This window comes from Bubalus bubalis, chromosome 5 (genome assembly GCF_019923935.1).
Source record: "Bubalus bubalis isolate 160015118507 breed Murrah chromosome 5, NDDB_SH_1, whole genome shotgun sequence".
NCBI classification, from domain to species: Eukaryota; Metazoa; Chordata; class Mammalia; order Artiodactyla; family Bovidae; genus Bubalus; species Bubalus bubalis.
In genome coordinates this window covers 29,594,586-29,619,082 of record NC_059161.1, presented here as the reverse complement: position 1 = coordinate 29,619,082, position 24,497 = coordinate 29,594,586, and the positions used below count along the sequence as shown (strand labels likewise).

General features: G+C 56.8%; 3 protein-coding genes across 9 annotated transcripts in view; 1 reads left to right on the top strand and 2 right to left on the bottom strand.

The window, feature by feature from the left end:
* Nucleotides 1-8,026, bottom strand: part of AGRN (agrin) — a 39,408-nt gene extending 31,382 nt beyond the window's left edge. For 2 of the 5 annotated variants that reach the window (XM_045165695.1, XM_045165697.1), the window contains exons 1-2: nt 7,641-8,025; nt 5,230-5,491 (exon numbers count right to left, since the gene is read on the bottom strand). In XM_045165695.1, the coding sequence (XP_045021630.1) occupies nt 5,230-5,491; nt 7,641-7,847 (469 nt within the window). In that variant the 5' untranslated portion in view covers nt 7,848-8,025. Of the gene's footprint in view, nt 1-5,229; nt 5,492-7,640 lie in introns of all 5 variants that reach the window. The other 3 variants (XM_045165700.1, XM_045165694.1, XM_045165696.1) reach the window with 3 other exon arrangements.
* A 2,090-nt stretch (nt 8,027-10,116) lies between these two features.
* Nucleotides 10,117-11,123, bottom strand: ISG15 (ISG15 ubiquitin like modifier). The gene is given in 2 exon segments (NM_001291322.1): nt 10,117-10,629; nt 11,066-11,123. Coding segments are annotated over 2 exon segments (465 nt in total). The 5' UTR covers nt 11,069-11,123; the 3' UTR covers nt 10,117-10,167.
* Nucleotides 11,124-19,816: 8,693 nt separating this feature from the next.
* Nucleotides 19,817-23,543, top strand: HES4 (hes family bHLH transcription factor 4). 3 transcript variants are annotated; one of them, XR_006641081.1, is made up of 4 exons: nt 19,817-20,524; nt 20,611-20,698; nt 20,781-21,216; nt 22,906-23,543. XR_006641081.1 is itself a non-coding variant. In XM_045165693.1 (4 exons), the coding sequence occupies exons 1-4, from the start codon at nt 20,222-20,224 to the stop codon at nt 21,155-21,157; spliced, it is 669 nt and encodes a 222-aa protein (XP_045021628.1). In that variant the 5' UTR covers nt 19,821-20,221; the 3' UTR covers nt 21,158-21,265. The 3 variants fall into 3 exon arrangements, 2 of the variants coding, with proteins under 2 accessions (XP_045021627.1, XP_045021628.1); XM_045165693.1 differs by lacking the exon at nt 22,906-23,543 and having other exon boundaries at nt 19,821-20,329; nt 20,429-20,524; nt 20,781-21,265; XM_045165692.1 differs by lacking the exon at nt 22,906-23,543 and having other exon boundaries at nt 20,781-21,265.
* Nucleotides 23,544-24,497: the final 954 nt, after the last annotated feature.

Here is a 24,497-nt window from a genome sequence, read left to right as displayed (position 1 = left end):
GGGCCCAGCTCTCTGCTGGGGATGGGGTGGTGGGAGGGGAGCATAGCTGGACACTGGGGCAGCAGGCAGGAGATGGCACCCACAGAGGGCCCACAGCCCTGTTCCTAGAACTCTGGGACACAAGCCAAGGTTGCCGGCTACCATCCCATTGGCAGAGCATCTGCAGGGTCCCCTCCCCAGGCTGAGTCCTGCGATACAAGGGTGGCAGGAACCACAGGCCACCAGCTGGAGTTTCAACCAGAACTGTTGTGTGGTGGTTGATACACCTGAGGTTGCAGGCACACGTGCATACAAATGTACACACACACACATGTGCAGGCCACACAGCTGGAAACAGCCGGCTGCCTGTAGAGCTTGCCCCTCCCATGCCTCAGTGGGAGGGGAGGTGGGAGGGACCATCTTCCCCTTCCCAGGTCCAGCTGTAAGCAGCCCCTAGCAGGGGGCCTTCCTCAGAGGAAGTTCTCAGGATCTGCTCTGGAGGGAGAGGCCCCTTTGAGGGGAGCTTCCCTCCCCATTGGAAGCTGCACCAGAGGCCAGGTCACCCCTCCCCGGTTCCCAGCCACAGCCTAGAACAGGGCCCAGATCCCTCCTGAGTCCCCTGTAGCCTATGGGGACACAGTACTCTCTGATGAGCTGGGTCAATCTCATCAGGGTAGCTGTCACTGTCTCATTTCTGAGATCCCTTTTTCTCTTTGTGAGAGGTGGGCACTTCGTGGGACTCTGGAGTGTTAAGTGCTATTGGGGCTACTTCAGGGATTGTGCCTGCAGCCCCCAGCTTGCTGGGCTGGGCCTCAGGGGCCTGTGTGGGGAGCCACAGTTCCTCTATCCCAATGCTGAGGGGGTTGCTGGGGCCAGCAGAGCAGTTCAGGCCTCTGGGCTGGGAGGGAGGGCAGCTGGCCTGGGCCTTCAGGTGAAGGCAAAGGACTTCGGGGACAGGGGCAGGAGAGAGATCAATTTCAGCAGCTGTCTTCCACCCCACTGTGGTGATGGGGTGGGGGCAGGCTTTGATTCTCAGGGGATTTTGGGGATTAACCCTTTAAGAAGGAAGCAAAACAGGCTGGAGGAGGCTGTGCAGCAAGCAACAGTTGGCTAGATCTACAACCCTGAAGTCTGGGCTCACGCCCCTGCTAACCTTACCTGGGGCAGCCCCATCCCACCCTCTGCACTCTCCGTACCCCAGTCTGAAAGGATTGGTGGGGCAGGGGGCTGGAGCCCCAGACCCAGACCAGCTAGCCCTGACCAGGCGATCCAGTTCTTCCCAGCACCCCAGAGAGGCTGCGAACACCCCCATGGCTCTGCCTTCCTTCCACAGGCAGGCCCCACTGGAATCTACTCTGTCCGGAGCCCTGGGGAAGGCAGGTACAGACAGCAGGGGAGGAGAGGACAGTTTCAAAACAACTTTTTTTTTTTTTTTTTTTCCATTTCCAATCTGCTGGGGAGTATGGAGGCTAGGGCTCTTCTCTGGGTGGGGAGCAGGGTGATGGGGTGGGGTCTGGAAAAAGTCAGGAGCTGTTTCCACCAGCTCAGGCCTGCGGGAAAGGAGCGCACTGCCTTGAAGTGATGGATCCAATGCCCTTTGATTTCAGCAGCAACCCCCTCCCCACCCCCCACCGTGCCCCAAGCTCCTGGGGCCGCCCCAGTGAGGGTATCAGCCAGCCCGCTGTGGTCCCACAAGCCCATGCTCTCGCAGACTTCCTACCGGGGACCCTAGGTGAGAGAGGACAGTGCAGGACAGCAGGCCACGCTCCACCTGAGCAGATGCCCCGCCCCCAGTGGCTGGAAGGAAGGAGAAAGCCCAGGCGCGCAGCCTCCAGCCTGGGCCTGCCCCAGCTCCAAGGACCTGCCTGGGGGAGGGGCCACGGACGGCACTGGGGCGGGTCTGGAGGGGGTGGGGTGAGAACTTACGTCTGGAAGAGGGAAACAGGGACAGGAAGAAGCCACCTCCCCCCTCGGCAGGGAGGAATGTGGGGGAGTAGGGCGGGCTCAGGACTTGGGGGTACAGAAGCTAAATGCCAGACAGCAGAGGGAGCCAGCTCTGGCCCTGAGGGAGCCAGCCCTGGAACCTGCCCTGGGCTCCTACCTGCCCCGCTTTGCTCTGCGGAGCCAGTCCTTGTCTGGGGGTGTCTGTGTCCACATCCGGCTCCCAGGCCACAGGGCCTGCACCAAGGCCGGCGGCCGGCGGCCCGGGACCCAGCATCTCTCTAGCCTGAGATATAGCCTAGGACTACCTTCCCCAAAGGCCCAAGACTGGCCCGAAGGCCCAAAGGCTAGCGTGGCAGGGAGGAAGGGAGGGTGCTCACTGGAATCAGGCAGGCCAGTCTAGGCTGTGGCCGCCAGGACCCCCGGCTTCAGGACTGGGCAGGGCTGGGCTGGACTAATGCCAGACTCTCCGACCCTGTTCCTGTGCCAGGCCTGGAGAGGGCAGACAACACTTCCTTTCTCTGCTCTTGGCTCGGAGTTGGGGAGGGAAAGGCCTGGGGAAGGGCCCCAAGCCTGCATCCCTCCTAGGGGATTCAGGGGGGCCCAAGGACCAGTCTTTATTAGGTGGGGGAGAGGAGGGTGGTGGGAGTGTACAAGTGTACAAGTCCAGACCAGGGTATAGTGGCCAAAGGCTGGAGGAGATGCCCGCTCAGCTGCCAGCCTGGGCAGCTCATGGTGCGTGGGCAGCTGGCACTGGAAGAGGCCAGGCCACTTCCCTGACAAAGCAGGGCGTGAGGGTCTCCCTCCTTCCTGGAGCAAACCCTCAGTCTCCTTCACCCACAAGTAGTGCAGAGGGAGGGACACATACCTGTCTCAGTTATGCTCGGAATGTGGCTCCTCAGGCAGAGGATTGGGGAGGAGCTTCCTGGGGACTGGAGGCTGGGGAAGGGGCCCAGAGCCAGGAAGACCCTACAGGCCCTAAGGGAGAAACTGAGGAAGGCGATCCCAGTGGAGCTGGGGACCAGGTATGCCTCCTAGCAGCAGGTACCCCTGCAGGGAGCAGGGTCCAGGTGGGGATGAGGTGGGGGCATCCAGGGGGGTGGGCCTCTAGGATGTGTCCCCTGACCTTGGCTCCTGTGGGCCTTTTAGGGACAGGGGACATTTGTGATAGAGACACAGGTCTTGGGGTGACCTCCACAATCAGTAGCTTCACAGCCTTCACTCGGGGCCCTGAGGGATGGGGGCAGCTATGGGGCCCCAAGGAGGAGCAAAGGGTCAGGGTCAGATGAGAGGTCATTGTAGCTCAAGCTCAGCCCATCCCTAACCCTAACCCCCATGTTAAGGTGAGGCTTGGCTCCCTGGAGAGCCTGGGGTGGGGTCAGAGGTCTTTATCTCTTACAGAATGGGAGGCAGGCCCTTCTCCTGCCTGCTCCCTGCTGTGGGAGGTGGGAAGAGGGCTGTGTCTTCCTCAAGCCTGGCCCCAGCTCCTGGGAGCCTTGTCCCTCAGGCCTTGGGGATCCTTAGAGGGAGGCACCCCATCTAATCTACCCTCTCCCTGGCCCCCTGCCCCTTATGGCACTGCTTTCCTTCCAAAGAAGGGATCCGTGTCACCGGCTCAAAACTTCCAGGGCTCCCCAGAGCCTTACAGTGGACCCCAAGCTTCTCATTCTGGGTCCCTCCCTCCCTGGGGGCCTCCCCTCCACCACCATCCCCACACTGGCCCAGCTGGAGCTGGGGGCCTAGACTGGTCCCTATCCTGGGTAGCCAGCAGACAGCAGATGAAGTCTCACTGGGGGCTCTCTCTGCAGACCCTCCTTTCCAGGGGTCCTGTGCCTAGGCTGACATATCCAGAGCCAGGGCCTGGCCTGGGTAGAATAGGACCTGGCAAGATGGCAGACCCTCTTCTGCCTAGGGTGGCCCCCCTGCCACATGCCCTCTGACCCCACAGACCCTCGAACTAGACCCTTCCAGCTATGGAGTTAATGACTTGTCTTCTTGATCTTGCAGAAACAGATTTTCTGCAGCCTGACCCCTCTTCCCACCTCTCCTTAGCCTCCAACTCATCCTCCAAAACTGGGGATCACACCCTACAACCTGCCTCCTCTCCATGCCACTCTCCCATATTTCCCCTAGAGTAAAGCTTCCAAAGCACAGTCAGGGTCTCCAGTCCTCACCTGGTGGGAGGGCTATGCCGGGACCCCTCAGCTAAGCTAGTGCTGGGAAGGGACCAGGGACACAGCCCTGCTGGCATCTTTGTGCAATGTTGCATCAGGACCATAGATGCAATCCCAGGAGGGAATGACTGCAGGCTGAGCAGGATGCTACAGGGCTCTCCACTTCAGGTTCCACACCCCGCCACACACACACACAGTCTGCCCCAGGCCAGATGAGGCCACTATCCAGGATCCCACAAAAGCAAGCCAGCACCACAGCAGTAAGTTTGGGTAGAAGACGGAACTTCCCTACCGGCCAACAGAGCAAGTCACAGGGACAGGGTCGCCTTCCCAGGACAGGAAGTCAGGGACCCTTCCTGCTGCCCTGGGAGGAAGCGATCTCTCCACCTCCTCCCATACATCCCTCCCCAGGCAGCCATGAGGGGACAGACAGGATGTGAGGGCGACAGGCAGTTCCTACTTCTCCATGCTACATTCCTCAGCCAAGGATCTCAGCCCCCAACTGGGATTCTCCTGGGGTGAAGGGGATGGGTGAGCCGTCATGTAAGGGAGGGTTGCTCTTGAGCCATTCAGAGTAGACACATGGGGACAGCAGACAAGGAAAGATACTCCACCTCTGTCAGGGGATCCCACAACCCCTCAAACTCCTAGAAGCAGCTCACTCCACATAACTGTCCCTTCCCAGAAATGGCAGGCCTCTGGGAACACATAACAGGGTAGCCTCCCCTCCAGCACAATCTTTAAGCCCCACCCCAATGGCTCAACATCTGGGCCCCGTCTAGACATGTGTTCGGGCTTCTGCAGAACACAAACAACTGGTGTTCGTTCACCTGGTTGCAGCCTCTTTCCTAGAACAGGGAACTCCAGGAAGGGGCGTGCAGAGCTGGGGAGGCGGAGGGAAGAATGGGAGGCCTATCCCTTTGCAGGGCTGAGACTCCAAGACGACAGATAGTAGCAACACTAGGGCCAGGGTGGGGAGTGCTGCTTATGTTAAGAGTCTGGAGCTGAGGTGACCAGGAAACCAGGGAGCCAGGACCCAGAAAAGGAGGTCGGACCACAAGATGCCATGTGCCCTAGCCTAGGACAAGCTCCCTTCTGCCCCCAAGGCACCTGCTCTGCTCGGCCCCACACACACCTTCCACACAGTGCTCGACCTCCTCCAGGTTCCGCAGGGTGATGCGCATGAGGCTGGAGTTTAGCATCAGCTCATTCTTGTGGGCCGGCCACAGGTATGGCGGGGCAGGGTTCACAAAGAAGATCCTGGTGTCTCCAGTGGACACTTGGTTGTCACAGATGAGGGGGTCTCCGAAGCCGCCAATCACCACTTTGTTGCCTCCGTCCAGCAGGCTTTCCTGGGCCACCACATCTTTGCCCTTCAGGTACCGCCAGACCCGAACCTAGGGTGGACATGAGGGGGTGTTCAAGTGTCGGCGGTTCTCTTCTCACTGGGTGGAGCGGGGGAGATGGCCACAGAGGCCAGAGGCAGACACCAGACTGGTGCCTGGACTTTTCCTTCTTTTCCCACCTCACTTGCTCAGGCCAGATGTCCAGAGTATACCCAAACCCTGGGCAGATATGTGGAGTCAGTGCCCCACCCCCCCCAGGAGGAAGCTGCAGGGAAGCACACACACATGACAGATGCTACTGCCCTTGTTATACTCCAGGATACCTGGCCTGAGAACACAGCCCTTCCCTCAAGAAGCAGCTCCCCAACCCTCAGGTTTAGATGGCCCCAGCCACCCCAATTCTAAATGTCACACCTCACAGCCTTCCACACCCTACTCTCCCTGTCAACCCACCCAGTACTTGGGCCCACCTCTGGGAAGAGTCAGGAGCAACTAACATGGATGATGAAGTTTCAAGGTGACGGGCTCTGAGCTCAAGGCTCCTGTCCAGCTTGGCTCCATGCAGCCCTGTGGGTGGGCTAAGACACGGTCCAGCCAGGAGGTGAAAGACCCCTCCTCCTGCAAGACTCCTACAGTGAGTGCTGCCAAGGCAGCCTGTGAACCACAAAATCAAGTTTGGGCAGCACAGGGCAGCCCCACCCTCCACACTCTGCTCTTGGGGCCCTGAGGGCACCTGCTCAGGCAAACCAAGCCCTGGGGTGCCCGCAGACTACGGCAGTGGGGGCAGGAGCGCCACAGGCACACTGCAGGCAGAATGAGCTGCCCTAAAGGAATAGGCCCATGGGGACTGCCCGTGAATGCTGTCCCTGAGAAAAGACACCCCTTTCTTCAGGATCTATGGGGGCCGGGACTTCTGGAAAGAGGAGTGAAAGACAACCGTGGCCCATCCACCTGGCCGCCCCTGCTGGGAGCCTTGGATCTGCAAAATCTACAGGGACTCCCTCCACCCTCCAGTGGCCCAGGGATGATGGGGCTGCCAACTCTTCCCCCGCCCCCCATGCCTAGATACAGAGTAGGCTCTGGAAGGCCAATAACCAGCAGGGGAGGGCTGGGCGGCTTTCATCGCCTCCCCCCACCCCAGCCACACCCAGGAGCAGCGGGGAGGAAGTCGGGAAAATCCTGCAGGGACTTGGCAAAGTGCCCTGGCGGTGGTGGAGGGGAGGGGGCCTGGCGGGGGATCCCAGCTGTAGTCAGCACAGGCCAGTCTGAAAGGAGCTGCCACCCCTCCCCATCTCCAAGGAAGAGGAATGATCCGATTTCTGGTCAGGGAGGTGGTTTTAGGGGCCAGAGAGGGGCAGGGGCCTGGGTCCCTTCAGTCCTCCCTAGGAACAGATTGTGGGAAAAAAGCCACCAGACCTACCCCGGGAGCTCCCAGATTCAACTGAAGGAGAGGCCAGGCAAGGCCCCTCTCCCTAAGGCCAGGGGAGATACAGCTCTCCCAGGAGCGGATGGGGCACCTGCCCTGCACCCCCCGCACTTGAGGCTCAGCAACGGCCCCGCCCACTTCTCTGCTCTGGCCCCACACCCATCACTGCAGCAAGCCCCACCAGGACCCCCGCGGTTGGGAGATTAGGTGTGCACCCCTCCTCTCTCTCCGGACCACCCATTCTCACCTCTGCGGAGGGCGACAGCACTGACCACAGGCCAGATCACCACCTCCATCCCAAGCAGAAAGCGTCACCTCCCCTCGTCCCCTTTCCTTTGGCCGGTGGGGAGGGGGCGCGGTAGCCGAACATTCTCCGGGGGGCGGGGCGCACTTGTTTCCAGTAAGGGAGTGGGTTTGGGGTGAAGGAGCAGACACCATCGGGTCTCCAGGGCCCGGGCACCGCGAGAGGGACTGCAGCGGCACCGCAGGAACTTTCCCTCCGGCGCTCGCGAGTTTTCTCAGACCCGCACCCGCCCCCTACCCCCGGGGGTCGGCGGTCGCCAAGGGAGCAGGAGCCGGAGCTGGTGCTGCGGAACGTCTGGGGCTCGTTCCCACGGCCCGGGGCGGGGGGGGGGGGGTCTCAGCGCGCGGCCGGCATCGCGACGGGAAGACCTCCGGGCTAGGGGTCCGGGATCGCGGGGGAAGGGCCCCCAACCAGGGCTTCTAGAAGGGTCTGAAGGGGCTCAGGGTCCCAGGGGTCCCCAGGGGGCCCACCTTGCACGAGTATGTGTGCTGCACCGGGTCCACGTTGAGGATCTCCTCCACGGTGCCGGTGAGCACCACGTTCGCCTCCTCCTCGCGCCGCTCCAGCGCGCGTTCGGGGCACGTCCCGTCGGCGCTGGGCAGGGCGCGCACGGCCACCACCAGGAGCAGCAGCAAAGGCTGCAGCAGGGCCCGGCTGAACGGCCGAAAGCTGGCCATGGCGCGGGCAGAGGACGGCGGAAGGCGGCCGGAGCAAGCGCACGGACCGGGCCGCGCCGGGGACTGGACTGGACAGGACGGGACGCAGCTCGGGGGAGGCGGCGGGAGCGCGGGCGGTGCGGGGGCGGGCCCTGGGGCAGCACCACCCCCTTCCCGCCCCCACCCCCCACCCCCCCGGCCCGCCCGCCCCCGGCCCTCCCGGCGCCCTGCGACCCGCTGCAGCCGCGAACAAAGCGCCGGGAAAGCGGCGCCGGGCGGAGGCCTGGCTGGGGGAGGGAGGGGGCCGGTCTAGGTTTGGCCAAGGTGGGTGGTGGGCCTGGCCAGGCCGAGGGGCGGGGTTGGGGCGGGCTCGAGGGTGCTCTCCCTGCTGTGGCGCACTCCCACGGACGCCCCTCCCCCGTTCGCGCGGACGTTCCACCCTCCCGCCCCCCCGCCAGGAAATGCGGCTGAAATCGGGTTAATGCATAATCTGGAGACGACGTGACGGGACTTCCAAGGGGCTCCAGGCTGCGCCAGGGCTGGGGCGGCGGGAGCTCCCTGGCCGCAGGAAGGGGCTGCCAGATCCGAGGCCCTGCCGCCCCTCGCGCCCTAAAGGGCTGCGCCCCTCCCCCGGCGAGAGGAACCTGATGGGGGACCCTAGCCCCTCACAGGAACTGAGGACGGAAGCTCGGCCGCCCGGGACCACCGGCCACCGGGGACCAATGCGGGCTGGGAGCTGCGGCGATTGGTCGCAGCGAAGCGCAGCCCCGCCCACCTCGCGATCCCGGGTCGGCTCCCGGCCCTCTGCAGGGCGGCGGGCTCCCCCTGTTGACTGAGGTGGGAATAGCAGCAGCGATGGACGGCCAGCCACGCCCCCTTCCCAGCTCCCCCAAGGCACTTCTCCAACCATTCCCGCTACTTCTCCAATCATTCCCGCTACTTCTCCAACCATTCACGCTGGGTCCAGGGGGATAAACTGAGATCCAGAGTGTGCAAATTAGACCCCGACTTAGCTGAAGATGGTGGGAATGGGAGGAGAGGAGATCCCTTCTGTTCCTCCAGGGCTGAGTCTGCTGCATACCCCCTCTTCCAAGCCAACCACAGATCTCTGAGCCAGAGGCCATGAAGGGTGAGCAGCCCAGAGGCATCTTGGAGAAGGACCCTACCTCGCCCAGACCCTGCTGAGGGGATTCAAGAAAGGAGGGTGTCACAGAGAGGGCATGCTCACACTTGTTAAGTTACAGTATGACAAAGAGGTGAGGGTGGGGGCCCAGGAAATGAGGCTAGAGCCAGGAGTCCCCCTACACACACACACACACCTGCGTGTCTACATAAGTGTCACAGGCAAGCCAGACCTGGGGGTCCCCCAGCTCAGATGCAAACTCCCACAGATCAGAAAGAAGGGGTCTGGGTCTCCAGCCAAATGCCCCTGAAGAGTCCAAAAGCTGAGGTCTGAGTGTCCCCAGAGTCATGGACTTTGGCCCAAGAGGTATAGGTTCTGTGTCCCCCTCCCTGCCCACCGCATTCTGTCCAAGGCTGACTTACTTGGGAAACTGGCACAGAAAGAAGCATCTAGTGTGGAAGCAGGTGTAGTTTGTTCCCCTCCCATCCATGTGAACAACAGGAACCCCCATCCTGGGTGCCCCCTCACCTGCTGGCTATGGCCCTTCCATGACGTGAACTCTGAAGGAGCAGCTCACCCTAATGGTGATGTGTGTGCCCAAGGCCCAGTCCCCAATTCCCTCCAGACCAATGAAGGCTGGACAGTGTATTCTGATGGGTCCTGGAGGCCCTCAGCCTCCAGCTGGTGTGGGGGAACCTCCCTTACAACTGGCCAAGGCATGCCCTAGGGACTCAGCCCCTCACCATTTCCAGGGACACTCACCGTGTGGCCTTTGGGACCCAGCCAGGCCTTTTCCCTCCCTGTGCTATCTGCTGACCCAGCTGTGAAGGTGGGGACCAGTTGTGCAGGGCTGACTGAGGCTCAACCGGAAGACAGGGATGGGCTTCAACAGACCTGCCTCTTTTTATTTCTCTAGAAGTTAATTTTCCAAAGAGGTGGGGACACATCTTCAGTTTCTCCAGAGGGTCACCATTTTGATCCCACAGGGTTTGTCCCTTAACTTGGCCACCCTAGCCTGGTGACCACCCAGTGACCCTGGGTCCCCTCACCCACTCCCTCCTCCACCCTTCCCCCAATCTCACCAGAAGGGTGCCGAATGGAGGGCTGATGACGTGGGGTGCTGGCCAGGGTGGAATGAACACTTCACATTTGGCTTTGCTACAACTTTATTCACTGCGCTGCATGGGGAGCCCTCCCTAAGGCCCTCCCGGCCCTTCCCTACCCACCCCGCAGACGTAGATTCATGAACACGGTGCACCCCTTCGTGAGGCCGTATTCCTCCAGCGGGTGTTCATCATCCATGGGCCTCCCTTCAAAAGACAGCCAGAACTGGTCCGCTTGCACACGCTCCTTTTGGCACACCTGCTGCTTGAGCTCAGCCACAGTCTGCTTCAGCTGGACCTCATAGGGGCTGCTGCGACCCTTGTCGTTCCTCACCAGGATGGAGATGCAGTTCTGCACCACCAGCAGGACGGTGCTGCCAGCTCTCAGGCCCTGGAGGACAAGGGGCACCCCTTCCTGCAGCACCTCCCTGCTGTCAAGGTGGGCCAGGCGCTGCTGGAAAGCAGGCACACTGATCTTCTGGGCGATGAACTGCTTCAGCTCGGATACCGTCATGGAGTCCCTCAGAGGCACCAGGATCTCCTGGCCCCCTAGCATCTTCACCTTCAGGTCCCCGCCCTGTGGGCATCACACAGATTCAGAAGTCCTGGGACTACTGCCCGTGTAGCACTGGCAGTGGGGCGAGTGTCAGACCCCGGGGATGCAGCTCCCTCCTCTCCACCCTTCCCACCCACGGAGAGGGGGACCCCAGGCACTGGAGAGTGCAAGGGAGAGAAGAGCTACTACCCACAACCTTCATGTCGACTCTCCAATAAAATACCCCCCTGCCCTGTGCTGATCCCAAGGGATCTCAGAGTTGGCGGCTGGGCAGAAGCCACCTTTCAGGACCCAGACCCTGATTTTAGAAAGAGCCCTGTCCCTCCCCTCACACTTAGGGAACTGGATGCTTTGAGTAGCTCTACCTGCCTGTGCATAGTAGGCATTCTTCCCCTGGGAGATGCCACCAGGCAGGGGAGTACAGAGCCCCACCTGTCAAACCCGCCTCACCACTCACCATGGCCGTGGGTTCTGGTGCCAGGCTCTCTGCAGACACTGGTTGGCTGCGGCTGCCTCTCTGCTCTCAGCTCTCTCCAGCCCTGGCAGCTCAGCCCTTTAATAGCCTGAGCAAACCACGTCAGAGTTACATAGGCTAATTGAGCTTCAGTTTCGGTTTCCTTTTCCCAGGACAGCCCCAGAGTGAGAAACAGAAACAAAACAGAATGCCGATGATGATGACCCGAGGAACTGAGGTGGGCTGGGAATGGGGGCTTTCCACCTGACCAGCTGGGTCTGGGACTGTGGTAGCACTCCCACTCTAGGATTGAGTGTTCAGAAATCCCTGCATGTTCCACACCTTGGGTCCTTTCCAAGATGCACACACATCATAATAACATGAGCTAAGAATTAGAAACTTTCACTTTCCATTTACCAATTTGTGAAATTACTAACCTTGAAAAATATTGCCAGGGTTAATTCCAAAATAACAAAACATTGACAATCTATTCAGAGATAATCACTGTGTGTTTATGACAATATATGTTCAGATTGTTTTAATGAAAAAGAATGTATCTTTTCTATAAAAATGAACTCATGGACACTCTTGAGAAAGTGAAAATACTACACAAAATGGGGGGAAATATTTGCAATCCATGTGTCAGATAAGAGTCTAGTATCTGCAACATATAAGGAACTTTTACAACTTAACAACTAAAAGATAAGCAACTCAATTAAAAGTTGGGCAAATGACTTAAATAGACATTTTAAAATAGAAAATACATAAATGGCCAACAGCCACATGAAAAGATGTTCAACATCATTGGAAATGATGGGAACCGGGGAAATGCAAATCAAAACCAGATGTACTGTGTCACACCCACTAGCATGAATATAATAATAATTAAAAAGAAAATAGTAAGTGTTGGTGAAGATGTCAAAAAAATGGAATCTTCATACATTGCTGATGGGATTGTGAAATGATGTAGCCACTGCGGAAAACAGTCTAGTCATTCCTCAAAAGGTTAAATAGAATTTTCATATGACCCGGCAATTCCACTCCTAGGGTATGCCCACAGAACTGACAACAGGTGTTCAAACAAATGCTCACACCCAAATGTTAACAGCAGCTCTAGCCATAGAATGGTTGAAATGGGGGGAGGAACCAAACCCATCAGCAGCTGGAGGCACAAAGTGCCGTGCCTCCTTACAGTAGAATGCTCCTCAGCCATAACCAAGGATGGAGCACTGACACAGGCTGCAGTGTGAATGGAGCTCAGTGACAAATAACAGACACAGGACACAAAGCATGTGATTCGACTGATATGAAATGTCCACAAGAGGCAAGTCCATAGAGACTGAAAATACATTAGTAATTGCCAAGAGCTGCAGGGAGGAGGCATGAGGAGAGACACTTCATGGAGCTAAGGCCTCCTTTGGGAATGATAAAAATGTTTCATAACTAGATAGAGGTGATGGTTGTACTAAATATACTAAATGCCACTGGATTATATACTATAAAATGGTTAAGTTTATGTTACATGAGCTTCACCTCAGTAAAAAAGAAAATTGAAAAAAAAATCCTCCTGCTACTCTCAACATTTTGTAACCTGCTTCATTCACAGTTCAGTTCAGTCGCTCAGTCGTGTTGGACTCTTTGAGACCCCATGACTCAAAGACTGCACCACCCCAGGCCTCCCTGTCCATCACCAACTCCTAGAACATCTGGAAGTTCTTGGTTCCTGTACTGTTGATGCCTGGCTTGGAGAATTTTGACCATTTCTTTGCTAGTGTGTGAGAAAATGAGTGCAAATGTGTGGTAGTTTGAACCTTCTTTGGCATTGCCTTTCTTTGGGATTGGAATGAAAACTGACCTTTTCCAGTCCTGTGGCCACTACTGAGTTTTCCAAATTTGCTGCCATATTGAGTGCAGCACTTTCACAGCATCATGTCTTAGGATTTGAAATAGCTCAACTGGAATTCCATCGCCTACACTAGCTTTGTTCATAGTGATGCTTCCTAAGGCCCACTTGACTTTGCATTCCAGGATCTCTGGCTCTGAATGAGTGATCACACCATCATCGTGGTTATCTAGGTCATGAAGATCTTTTTTGTATAGTTCTTCTCTGTATTCTTGCCACCTCTTTTGCTGCTTCTGTTAGATCCATACCATTTCTGCCCTTTATTGTGCCCATCTTTGCATGACATGTTCCCTTGATATCTCTAATTTTCTTGAAGAGATCTCTAGTCTTTCTTATTCTATTGTTTTCGTCTATTTCTTTGCATTGATCACTGAGGAAGGCTTTCTTATCTCTCCTTGATAGTCTTTGGAACTCTGCATTCAGATGGGTATATCTTTCCTTTTCTCCTTTGCCTTTAGCTTCTCTTCTTTTCTCAGCTATTTGTAAGCCCTCATACTTTTATGCAAGTTGTTTTAATGGCTGCATATGTGCATTTGTTGCCCATAGCAACAAAGTCCATTATAGAATAAAGTGTAATTTAGTTAACCAGTCTCATATTTTTGAATAAATATTGGTTGTCCCCACATTTTTACTATTACAAACAGCACATCTCAGGCATATGTTAGCTAAAAATAAAAATAAATACTTAGGGAATTCCCTGGCAGTCCAGTGGTTAGGACTTCATACTTTCACTTCAGGAGCACAGGTTCCATCCCTGGTTGGGAAACTAAGATCCCACAAGATGGAGCCAAAATAAATAAATAAAATAAAACTAAATACCTAAAAATAATTAAATATTTTAAAAGTAAATTTTAAACTAAATAAATAAATTTTAAATAAATAAAAGGAATGGGGAAAACCAAATTGTTTTCATATGAATTAATCATTCCATCAATTTCCCCCAAATAATCATAAGGCACCAAAGTTGTTAACATGCATACAACAGTTTAAATATTGTTTATATTATTCTAAATTTCTAACTTGACTCATTCCTTGCATAAATAATATTAGTATTATAAAAAGAAAGCCACAAACAAAACAAATATTACAGAATGTGAAAATCCCTGTCTTCTTCAAAAAACCATTATTTTGATTCTGTTTTTTGTTTTGTTTTGTTTTGTTTTTTTTCAGGCATGGCATGCAGCCAGCAGGATCTTAGTTCCCTGATTAGGGGTCAAACCCATGCCCCTTGCATTGGAAGCACTAAGTCTTAACCACTGGACCACCAGGAAAGTCCCCAGATGACCATAATTAAATATGGCACAAAGATAAAGGAATGAAACAACAATTCGAAAAAATTTTAAGTAATAAAAAATTTTACAAAGATAACAAAAATATGGTATATATAGTAATAGAACCTTTATTTTCTTTTAGTTACTTTATTGAATGTCACCTGCTTTGGACAAGAGGAACTAGATGCAAAGGCTTTTGGCAGGCAAAATGATAGCCCTGGAAGCATGTCTCGTGTCTTGGAGGCTTTTAAGCCACCACAAACTGGGTGGCTTAAAACAACAGAAATGTATTCCCTCACAGTTCTAAAGAGCAGAGGTCTGAAATCCAGGGGGACTAAATGACCAGGATTGTCAGCCTGATTAAAAATAATCTGATTTTACATAGCTTACAGAAGACATAAATAATATGAAATATAAAGGTACAGGAAACTGAAAGTAAAAGGAGAAAAGAAACCTACCACGTAATGTTAACTAAAAGGAAGCAGATGTGACCGTATTAACGGTTTCACTAACAGATTAACAAAGAAACCTTATAGTCAAAGCATTATTAGATACAGAAGGTTGCATAACAATAAAAGGTTGAGCTCACTGGCAAAATGAAATTATTTTTAATTTGTATGCACCTAACAACATGATCACAAATACATATGTTCTAGACAAAAACCTGAATATCCTATTTATGAAGTTACAATGGCTACTTATAAAGGGGTCTTTGGCTAATATTTGGTTTCATTTACAAACTAACTTAAACTTCCTAAAACCTTTAAAACAGTATCTATATCGTTTAATACACTTGCTTTTATTTTTAAGCCCTTCAGCCATCTAACAGCAGTAGCAACAACAAAAAACTCCCAAGAATATCCATGACCTCACTTATATCTATGCGCCCTCGTCCACTGAGGCTGCTATGGATACAGCCGAGTGGCTGTGCTTCTATCCTGACCCCATAATCTGTGGTGGAGCCAAGAGCCAGAGTGATCTACACACAACCTTCTCTCCCATGGCTTCCCATAAGCTTCCGAGAGAAGAGAGGAGCTTAGGCTTGTTCTTCTGACCACTCTGCTGGCCCTCTAATCTCCTCTGCTGTCCACCTGCCCCCACTGAGCACTTGGCTCCAAGACTGGCTGCCTTGCCATGGCAAAGAACTACAAAATTCCAGGCCGAAGCTGGTGGCCGCTTGCAGCCAGTGATGGAAAAGCAATAGGTCAGAAGTGGGTGTTTGTATACATCAGGGAGATAAGAGCCACTGTAGGACCTGCCAGAGCAGCACTGGGAGTGAACTCTGAGGGTCAAGGACGATGGCAGAATGCTGGTCTGAGAACTGAGAACAGTCAGATTCAGAGGAGGCTGGTGCCTCAGTCAGGCTCCACCACTGGGCAGAGAGTGCTCCAGCTGTGTGGATAGAAAGGTTAGAGTGAAGACTTGTTCCCCAAGTTCCAGAGGACTGAAAGGCACAAGGAGAAGCGGGAGGCAGAACCTGAGACGAGAGGCTGAGAGTGTGGAGGGAGGAGGCAGGACCCCAGGTTACACTGGAAAAGCAGCAGGATTTTGTAGTGCAGATGCTGACCTGAGCCCTGTGGGCGGGGCTTCCTGGTGGGCGTGTCCTCCAGGGTGGATGGGAATATGAGGGCTACAGTCTACACCCAGCACTTAGGATTGGCAGCTTGGTTGCCAACTCTACACCAGGATGCCCCATGGAGGCCAGGAAGTCCAGAAGATCAACCGTGTGAATTTTGAAGTCAACAAGGACTGTGACAGGAGTCGCTGGAGAAAGTGACAGGGAATCAGGAGTGAACCTTCAGAAGGTATGGGGAGGCCCCCCCCCAGGGTTGCAGAGGACTTCACAAGGTGAGATCTGTTAATAAGATGAGGTTCAAAGCTGGGACTTTTTTTGGTGAAGAAGAAACTAGTCTGGATGTGACCAGCAGGAGAGCAAAGCATACCTCTCCAGAGAGTGGTGGTCCAAGGAGACTGGAGAGAGAAGCACCCATGGAAGCCCACAGGGAGGTGGCATCACAGGCAGACAGGGTGGGAAGCTCTGTCACCACACAGAATTGGGGGGACATGGCCTCCCCAGTGTGGAGAGGTGTCAACATTCAATAATGGAGAAAGATGTTGACAATGCCCAGACCTCGGGGGAGGTGCTGTCGTGCATCAGGTGTTGGGGGGATGCTCCAACTGCCCAGCACCAAGGGCTGAGGAAAGGTGTCTTGGTCCGCTGGCCTGTAAAAATGAAAGATGCCCCCTCAGGGTTAAGATTAGGGTCCTGGTCATCTGCTTCCTTCTTCTCTATACTGAATCCTGGGTTCCTCCAGCCCTAGCCTCTGCCACTTTATCATCTCAGCACCCAACTCCCATGCTCCAGGAGAGACCCTGCAATGACTCTAGCCTGGTCACATGGCAACTCTGGTCCTGGCTGCCTGAGTCCACAGCCTGTTGCCCCTTGGCAGGAGAGGAGGGAACAGGAGGATGGGGTTGCTGGTCGTGGTCTATGGTGTCTCTGATATCCTGGGACCCATGTGCCTGTGGAACGCTGAGGGCCAGGGTGCAAGTGCAGGTGCCACCCCCCTGTCAGAGGTTGGGAGGGGCCTGTGCACAGACAGCACCTGGCAGGCCCCCGAGGGGCACTGTCTGAATGTTGTGGAAAGCTGTCATGGGAGCCAGATGTGAGAAAGACCATCCCCCCACCCCCCACCAAGGCTGCAGCCCAGTGTCTGGACTGGAAAATACACTTATCTTCCCACACAGACTCCCCCACTACTTTTCCTGCCCAGTGGCCAACAGTGGTCCCTAGAGATGCCCCTGGGACCATCAGCCTACTGGGACTTGGCCAACTCAAGCCTGGATCTAGGAGGACAGATAGTTGGCCTTGGATAGCTGCAAAAGTCACCTCGTCAGATGGACAGCCAGTGCGGGAAGCTCCTGCGACTCTGTGAATGCCAGAGAAAGGAAGGGACAAGGTTTGGGGGGTGGGGCTGGGGATGGGGTGGGTCCAGGGCTTGGGCCATCTTAGCTGTTCCAGTTACTATTGTTTGGTAACGAATGACCCCAAAGCGTCACAGTAACACCAGTCATGTGAATCAAGAGTGGAACAGAACACACAGAGGTGGCTGGGAAAGTGTGAGTGGGGGCTCTGAAGTGGCAGGTTGGGATCACCTGTCTGGCAGCTGAGATTTCTAGGTTCCTAGCTCAACACTTATACAAGGCCTCTCCATGGGGCCTTTCCATGAGGCCAGTTCGGGTTTCCTCACAGAGGGGCCAGTGGTTTCCAGGAGTGAGTTTCCCAGGACAGCAAGGTTAAAGTCAAGCCTCAGAATTCATAGATCACCACTGCCCCTGTCTTTGCTGGTTAATGTCATCACAAAATCTCACCAAGGACACACAGGTAGAGTATTTGGGGTGGATGTATTGTAGCCATCTTTGGAAAATGCAGTGTTCCACGTCAGTATTTCTCAGCACAGTTTCCCCACTGCAGCCTAGGACTCTCCCTGCCTACTCAGAGCAAGGGAGCCCCTACGGTCCCCAGGAGTCCCAGGTCTTACCAGAGATCAAATCCAGATGTAAAAGGCAGGGAGGGGACAGCCAGAGGTAGGAGGGCCCAGAGAGAGAGTGGGGGTACAGCCCAGTGGGAAGGACACAGGGATGCAGATGACACCCCTGGGACTCACTCTGCTCTGGGTGACGAAGGCTCCTTGTTGGGGCTGGAAGGGCCAAGAAACAGGCTTCTGAAGACCCCAGGTAGGGAGGGGGTGTCTCAGAGGGTAGAGGGTACAGTGGGGCTTGTGGCAGAGGTGAATCCAGGTGACTCCGTCCTGCTTGCATGTGCTGGGTGCTTTCAAAATCAGACCTCGTTTATCTTCTCAAAGTGTGAAAGTGTTAGTTGCTCAGTCATGTTCGACTCTTTGGGACCCCATGGACTATAGCCCAGGGCTAAATGAAAAGGTAGCCCATTTTACAGGTGAGGAAAGAGGTACAGGAGGGTCCTTCCTTCAGTTGCTCAGTTGTGTCCGACTCTTTGTGACCCTTTTGGCTGTAGCCCGCCAGGCTGTCCATAAGATTTCCCAGGCAAGAATACTGGAGTGGGTCGCCATTTCCTCCTCTGGGGAGGGGGCGGGGTGTCTTCTCCCACCCAGTGATCAAACGTGCATCACAGGCGTCTGCACTGGGCCCCAGACTGGACCCCTAGGAAAGGGTATTGAGGTGGGGGCCAGCCAGCATCGCCACCCACCAGGTAGAATGTAGTGTGGGAGGTGGCCCTTCTGAGCTGCCAGTTGGGCCACTCTGCTGCTCAGAAAAGCCAAGCATGACTCTCCTAGACCCCTCTGGGGACCTGAAGCCACTAGAGCCCGGCTCCCACCTGTCCCTGCCCCTCCTCCCTTGGCCCTGTGGTTCCTTTCCATTCTGGGAATGTCACTTCCTCCTCTGGACTTGCAGCTAGCTACTGCTAAGTCGCTTCAGTCATGTCCAACTCTGTGCGACTCCATAAATGGCTGCCTACTAGGTTCCCCCGTCCCTAGGATTCTCCAGGCAAGAACACTGGAGTGGGTTGCCATTTCCTTCTCCAATGGATGAAAGTGAAAAGTGAAAGTGAAGTCGCTCAGTCTTGTCCGACTCTCAATGACCCCATGGACTGCAGCCTACCAGGCTCCTCCATCCATGGGATTTTCCAGGCGAGCGTACTGGAGTGGGTTGCCATTGCCTTCTCCAGCAGAGCTCACTGCAAAAATACCATCCAGACCACTCAGAGGAAAGAAGGCTTTCTGCTCCCCCCAAAACCTACACATTTCTTTCTGTCTCTGGAAACCATGTCATTATTTATTTTGCTCATTTGCCTTTTCCTCCCGCATCAGTTCAGAGTTCAGGAGAGGCTTCCCCAGCCCCAAGGGCAGTCAGGCCCACAGTGGGCCTCCAGAGAGGTTTGTGGGATGAAGACAAGACTGCCCAGGCCACCACGGGCTGGCATCCCCAGAACTCAAATGATTGTGCCCCACAAGGGAATTCAAAGTGAAAACAACATCAAACACGAAAATAAGCTTAGCCCTCTTTCCTCCACGTGCTTCTTTGAAATAACAAACAGAAATGTAACAATTATCCTTCCTTTTTTGTGAGTTCTACTTTCTTGGCTGCTGCTTGGCTCATCACTTTTGGGTAATCCAGAAGAGAGTGACATCACCAGTGACCATACATCATTACATCTGGCTTGTGTCATCATCTACCTTAACCCTGAGACATCACCAGCCTGACCAGTAACATCCTTACATTCCATACCATGACAACATCCTGCCTGTGATGATGTCACTATCTGCTCTGGGGCATCACTTTCATTGGCCCTGTGATGCCACCCTGCCTCCCTCACGACCTTGGCCAGTCAGCTTCTCTCCTGTCCAGCGGCTGATGTTCCATGTCCACTGTGTCCCCGGCATCGTGCAGGTGCTGCTGGAGGCGAGGGTCAGATTCGCAGGCTGCGCGAAGGTCCAAGGCCCCGGCGGGATCCGCGGAAGGCGGAGGCTCGCTGGTTCTTCGTGAGAGCAGAAGGGCCCCTCGCGAATTTTCCTTTCAGACTTCTCGCGGTCCCCGCTCGGCCTGAAGGTGAGCCTCGCGCCTCCGCCCTCCCGGAGAGGCCCCCTCCCGGCGCATCGCTCGGAACTGGGGACCGGGGCGCGGCGATTTTCCCGCCTGTCCGGCGTGGTCCGAGGCAGGCGCGGGCGGGGTGCCCCGGCTAGCCTTTGTCGCCAGCGGGGTCTGTGGGCCGGGAGCTGACTCGTGACTGACAGCCGGCGGGGGCAGCGGCCGGGGGCGGGCTGCCCGGCGCCGGCGGCTCATTGGCTGGCTCGAGTGTGGGAAAGAACGCGGAGAGGGATTCCCACGCCCCGCAGCCGCGCTGCCTTAAATAGCCGGGCTGCTGCAGACACGCGCTTGGTAGCTGAGCCTGGGACCCGCGGGAGAAGGGCCTGCCCTCGGCTGGGGGCGGCGAGGGGGCGCACCATGCCTGCGGACATCCCGGGGAAGCCGAGGGCCTCGCCGCGGGCGGGAGCGCCGGCCGGCGCCAGCCGGACCCCAGACCAGCCCCGGAGCGTGGCCGAGCACCGGAAGGTGGGGACCTGGCCGGGCGTGGGTTGGCAGGAGCGGGGGGGCCGCGAAGGGGAGAGGGGAGCTGACGCCTGCAGGACTCAGTGGCTGCCGGCTCCGCAGTCCTCCAAGCCCGTCATGGAGAAGCGGCGCCGAGCGCGCATCAACGAGAGTCTGGCTCAGCTGCAGAGCCTCCTCCTGGACGCCCTCAGGAAAGAGGTGAGTTGGGGGTGGGGACGAGACTGGGGAGCCTGGAATCCCAGCCTTCCTGGGCGGCCCGCCGCCCTCACCGGCCCCGCCCGCAGAGCTCCCGCCGCTCGAAGCTGGAGAAGGCGGACATCCTGGAGCTGACCGTGAGGCACCTGCAGAGCCTGCGGCGCGTGCAGGTGACAGGTGAGGCGAGGGCGGCGGCGAGGGCTCAGGGGCCGGGGCTGAGGCCGCGGGCGCCGACCGCCTGTCCCTGCCACCCCCGCAGCTGCCCTCCGCTCGGACCCCGCCATCCTGGGCAAGTATCGCGCCGGCTTCCATGAGTGTCTGGCCGAAGTGAATCGCTTCCTGGCTGGCTGCGAGGGCGTCCCTGCGGACGTGCGGTCTCGTCTGCTCGGCCATCTGGCAGCCTGCCTGGCCCGGCTGGGGCCCGCGCGCCGCCCGCTTCCACTGGCCCCAGCCACCGAAGCCCTGGAGCCCGAGATCTACGCGGGCCGCCCGCCGCCGCCAGCCTTTGACGGCCATTGCCCCTTGCCGCGCCCCGGGGCGGCCTTGGCACCCATCTTCCTGCCCGGGTTGGCCCTCGCCGCCCCCGGGGCCGGGGCTCAGGGCCAGGGCGCGCCCTGGAGGCCGTGGCTGCGGTGAGGCCGCGGCCCTAGAACCGACTGAGACTGTGCCAGAAAATGGTTATTTCCAGAGATCGGGTAGGGAATTGTGTTTTGTCGTTTTCGTGAAGGGTCCAGTTTGGCCGAGGCCCAGCGCCGGGGTCGGTTGATGTCTTCTCATGAACGGGCGGGGCGGGCCGGGCCGGGCCCGGCCGTGGGGATTTATTCAGCTCCCACCTGGACCGGCCAGTGCGCCGCGCAGGGGTTCGCCCGGCCTTGAGTTTGGCTGTGTCCCTCTGCGCTGAAGCTGACTGCCTCGAGGGAGGAGGGTGTGTGTGAGATGTCCCTGGGGGGCTCAGGCAGGACTGGAACAGTTACCACTTTCCCAGAGCGTCTCCCAGTGCTGAGAAGAGGTCGTTCATCATCCTCGGGCACAGTTCTCTCCCCGCAGCCCCTCCTGAGGCCCCTGGAAGGCAGAGACGTGTGCACGCTGTTGTCTCTGGGGCTGAGGTGGGCTGAAGCTTGGGTTCTGGCCTGGTGCACCGCCTGCCTTCTCCCGGGGGAGCACAGAACTACTCTTGGCACCTATGGGTCAAGCCTGCCCCAAGCCAGTCTCTGCCCAGCAGATGGGGGCCAGCAGGAGAGGGCATCTGAGTCCTAGAGGCAGGGCCTCCGATCCGCCTGACGAAGGGCACTTTGTATTGGGGCTCACCTCCCGCCAGAGCCCAGTCCTCCCCTGAGAGGGGAGTCCCCCGACAGTAGGAAGGAATTGGGGGTTCATTGGCAGGCCTATGCTCCTGTCTTGAACACTGGCTGTATGCTAACCCCACAATACAGTAATCCTAGCCGGCGTGGGGCATTGGCCGGGCAGCCACTGTCCTGTGGTCCTAGGTCTCCTCAGGCTGCTGCTGGGGGCTGTGCTCCAGGGGCAGTGAGGAGGTGGTTGAGTCATGTGGCTGACACTGCAGTGTCTCATCCTGAGCCCTCTGAGGTCAAGGCAAGATGGGTTTCCCACCCACAGCCAATTTCATCAGATGGTTGCCAGCCACCTGCCTGGCCAGGGAGCATCAGGGAGGAAGAGGGTTAGTCACTGCTAGAGGCTTATCTCCTCCTCCAATGGCCCCAACAGTTCCTGAGCAAGGTTCATCTGCCCTCCAGGACTCAGCTGTGCACACCAAGCAGGGCCCTCCAAGTCCCACCAAGCCAGTCCCCTCCTGCTCTCTGGCTGCCTGGCCCATCTCCCTGGGTGCCCAGGGTCTGGGCCAGTGGTTTGGGGCAGTGGCAGCCATGTGGGCCAGGAGCCACACCCTGGGACCTGCACACACTCACTGGTCCAGGCCCTGGGGAGGCTCAGAGAGCTGGGTCACCAGCAGGACTGTGGGGGAGTTACTGCTGACCAGCCTGGGAGGCCCTCCCAGCAGAAGAGTTGCAGAGGGTCCATTTCAGGAGCCAGAAGTTCAGCTTGTTTGGGGAAGGGGAGCTGTTTGGGGTGGAGGCTCAGTGCAGGAGGGGAGGGCAAGGGACTTTGGGATATGAAGCCAGGTGGTTGGGTGGGTAGAGGGGTGGACAAGGCCTCCTCAGAGCTGGGTTCCATGTGGCCTGAAGGAATAAGAGGGATCTCCCCACCTGGTGGCCAGAGGGAGGAGGGCTGCCCAGGAAGGTCACGTGGAGCTCGGGTCATAACTCCTCAGGGAGGGGGCAATCACAGTGTCAAACCAGATCCCCCTGTTCCTGGGCTGTGCTTCCCTTTACTTCCTTACTTCCTATTCCTGGTCATCTGTCCTCAAGACGCTGTCGCCAAAGAGGTGTTTGTGCTGAGGCCCCTGTCAGCCCTCCAGGGACCTCTCCGGCTCTGAGGGAACCACACTGTTCCTCAGACAGGCAAGTTCTTCGTGTCTCTGTCCCTTCCCTGCCCTCTTTGGCCTTTCCCTACTCAGCCCCCTCCCTGCCCCCCGAGGTTCTCTCCCCACTTTCCCACCTGAGGCAGCCACCCCAGGCTCCAAGGGCTCTGGAGGCCATGGCCCTGTCTGTGTCACTCACTCCTATCCCCAGCACGTGCTTGGAACAGAAAGATGCTCAGGCCATACAGGCCTCATTAATTAGCTTGGGTGAAAGGCATGTCACCCTTGATTAGATCAGGGAAGTCTGAGGAAGCACAGCTGAGGCTGGGCCCCCTCCCCAGGCTGCCCCTGGGCAGCTGAGGGCAGTATCCTGGCGTCTGCTGGGGGTGGAGCCATGGCCCTTTCCACACTCAGCCTGGACCCCTGCCTGGTCTGTGGAGAGCTGGGGTGGACTCTTCTTCCTCCCACCCTCCCCACTCTTCACCCATTGCCTGTCCCTCCCCTGCCTCAGAGGGGCTCTGGGGAATTCCTCTCTGCCGCAAACCCTCCCCCCACCCCCCAAGTATTTGTGTTTTGGCTTTTGTCTTGCAGACTTTCTTGATGGATAATAGAAGAAGCACCTTCTCTGGACAAATGTGCGGAGTGGGTGGGGAAGGAACCAGAACTTCCTCCTTCTGGGGGAGGGTGTGGCCCCTTTTCCCCCCCACTGGCAGGTGGAGCTGCGTTCCTCTGTGGCCTCCATCCGCCCAGTTCCTGGCGGGGACCAAGCGTCAATGAGTGTTTGCTGAATTCCTGTGTGCAGTCAGGTGCTCTGCCTTCCTCTGTGGGTGTCTTGCCCTGTGGAACCCTGTGACTCTGGGTCCCTCTTTCTTGCCTGTGAGGTCAGGGCTTGGGGACCAACAATGACAGCAAATCATAGGTGTTTGAAATCTGGAGAAAGAGTTGGTCCTAACGGTGACAGCAGTCAGCCTCGCCAGGCCCAGAAAACTCCAGGCACTTGGGAATTTGAAGTGAGGTAGGACCTGGGGCTCCTGGGAGCCTTGACTTTTGAAAGGTGAGCCCTTAGCTTCCCAACCAGAGCTCCTGTGATCACCTGATTATCTCCAGGCCCCAACAGCCTCCTCTAGGCTCCAGGACCTGCTCCCCTTTCCCCCAAGAAAGAAGCTGAGCCCATAGGGTTCTGGAGCCGTGTCTGGCTGCTCTCTGCCCCTTGAAGCTCTAGGGGCCATAGCTATCCTGGGAGGCACCACTGGGCAAGGAAACAGGCCCTGGGTTGACAGCCTCCCAGGAGACACCCCCCCAGAGCCCCGACCTGGTACTCTACCTCTGAATGTCCTGAGGTTGACCTGCATCAGCAGTAAGGTCCTGTAGAAGATGAGGTCGCAGGGGCATCCTGGCCTGTCTCTCTCTGTCTCTAACATCCTCCACTTGGAGGAGGCCAGCTGTCCTTTGCTATGGAGTGGCCAATAGAGTGTGGGGTTTATAAGCTGGTCTCCAGGCTTCAGATGGGACACCAGCTGCTGCTGATATCTCAGCAGC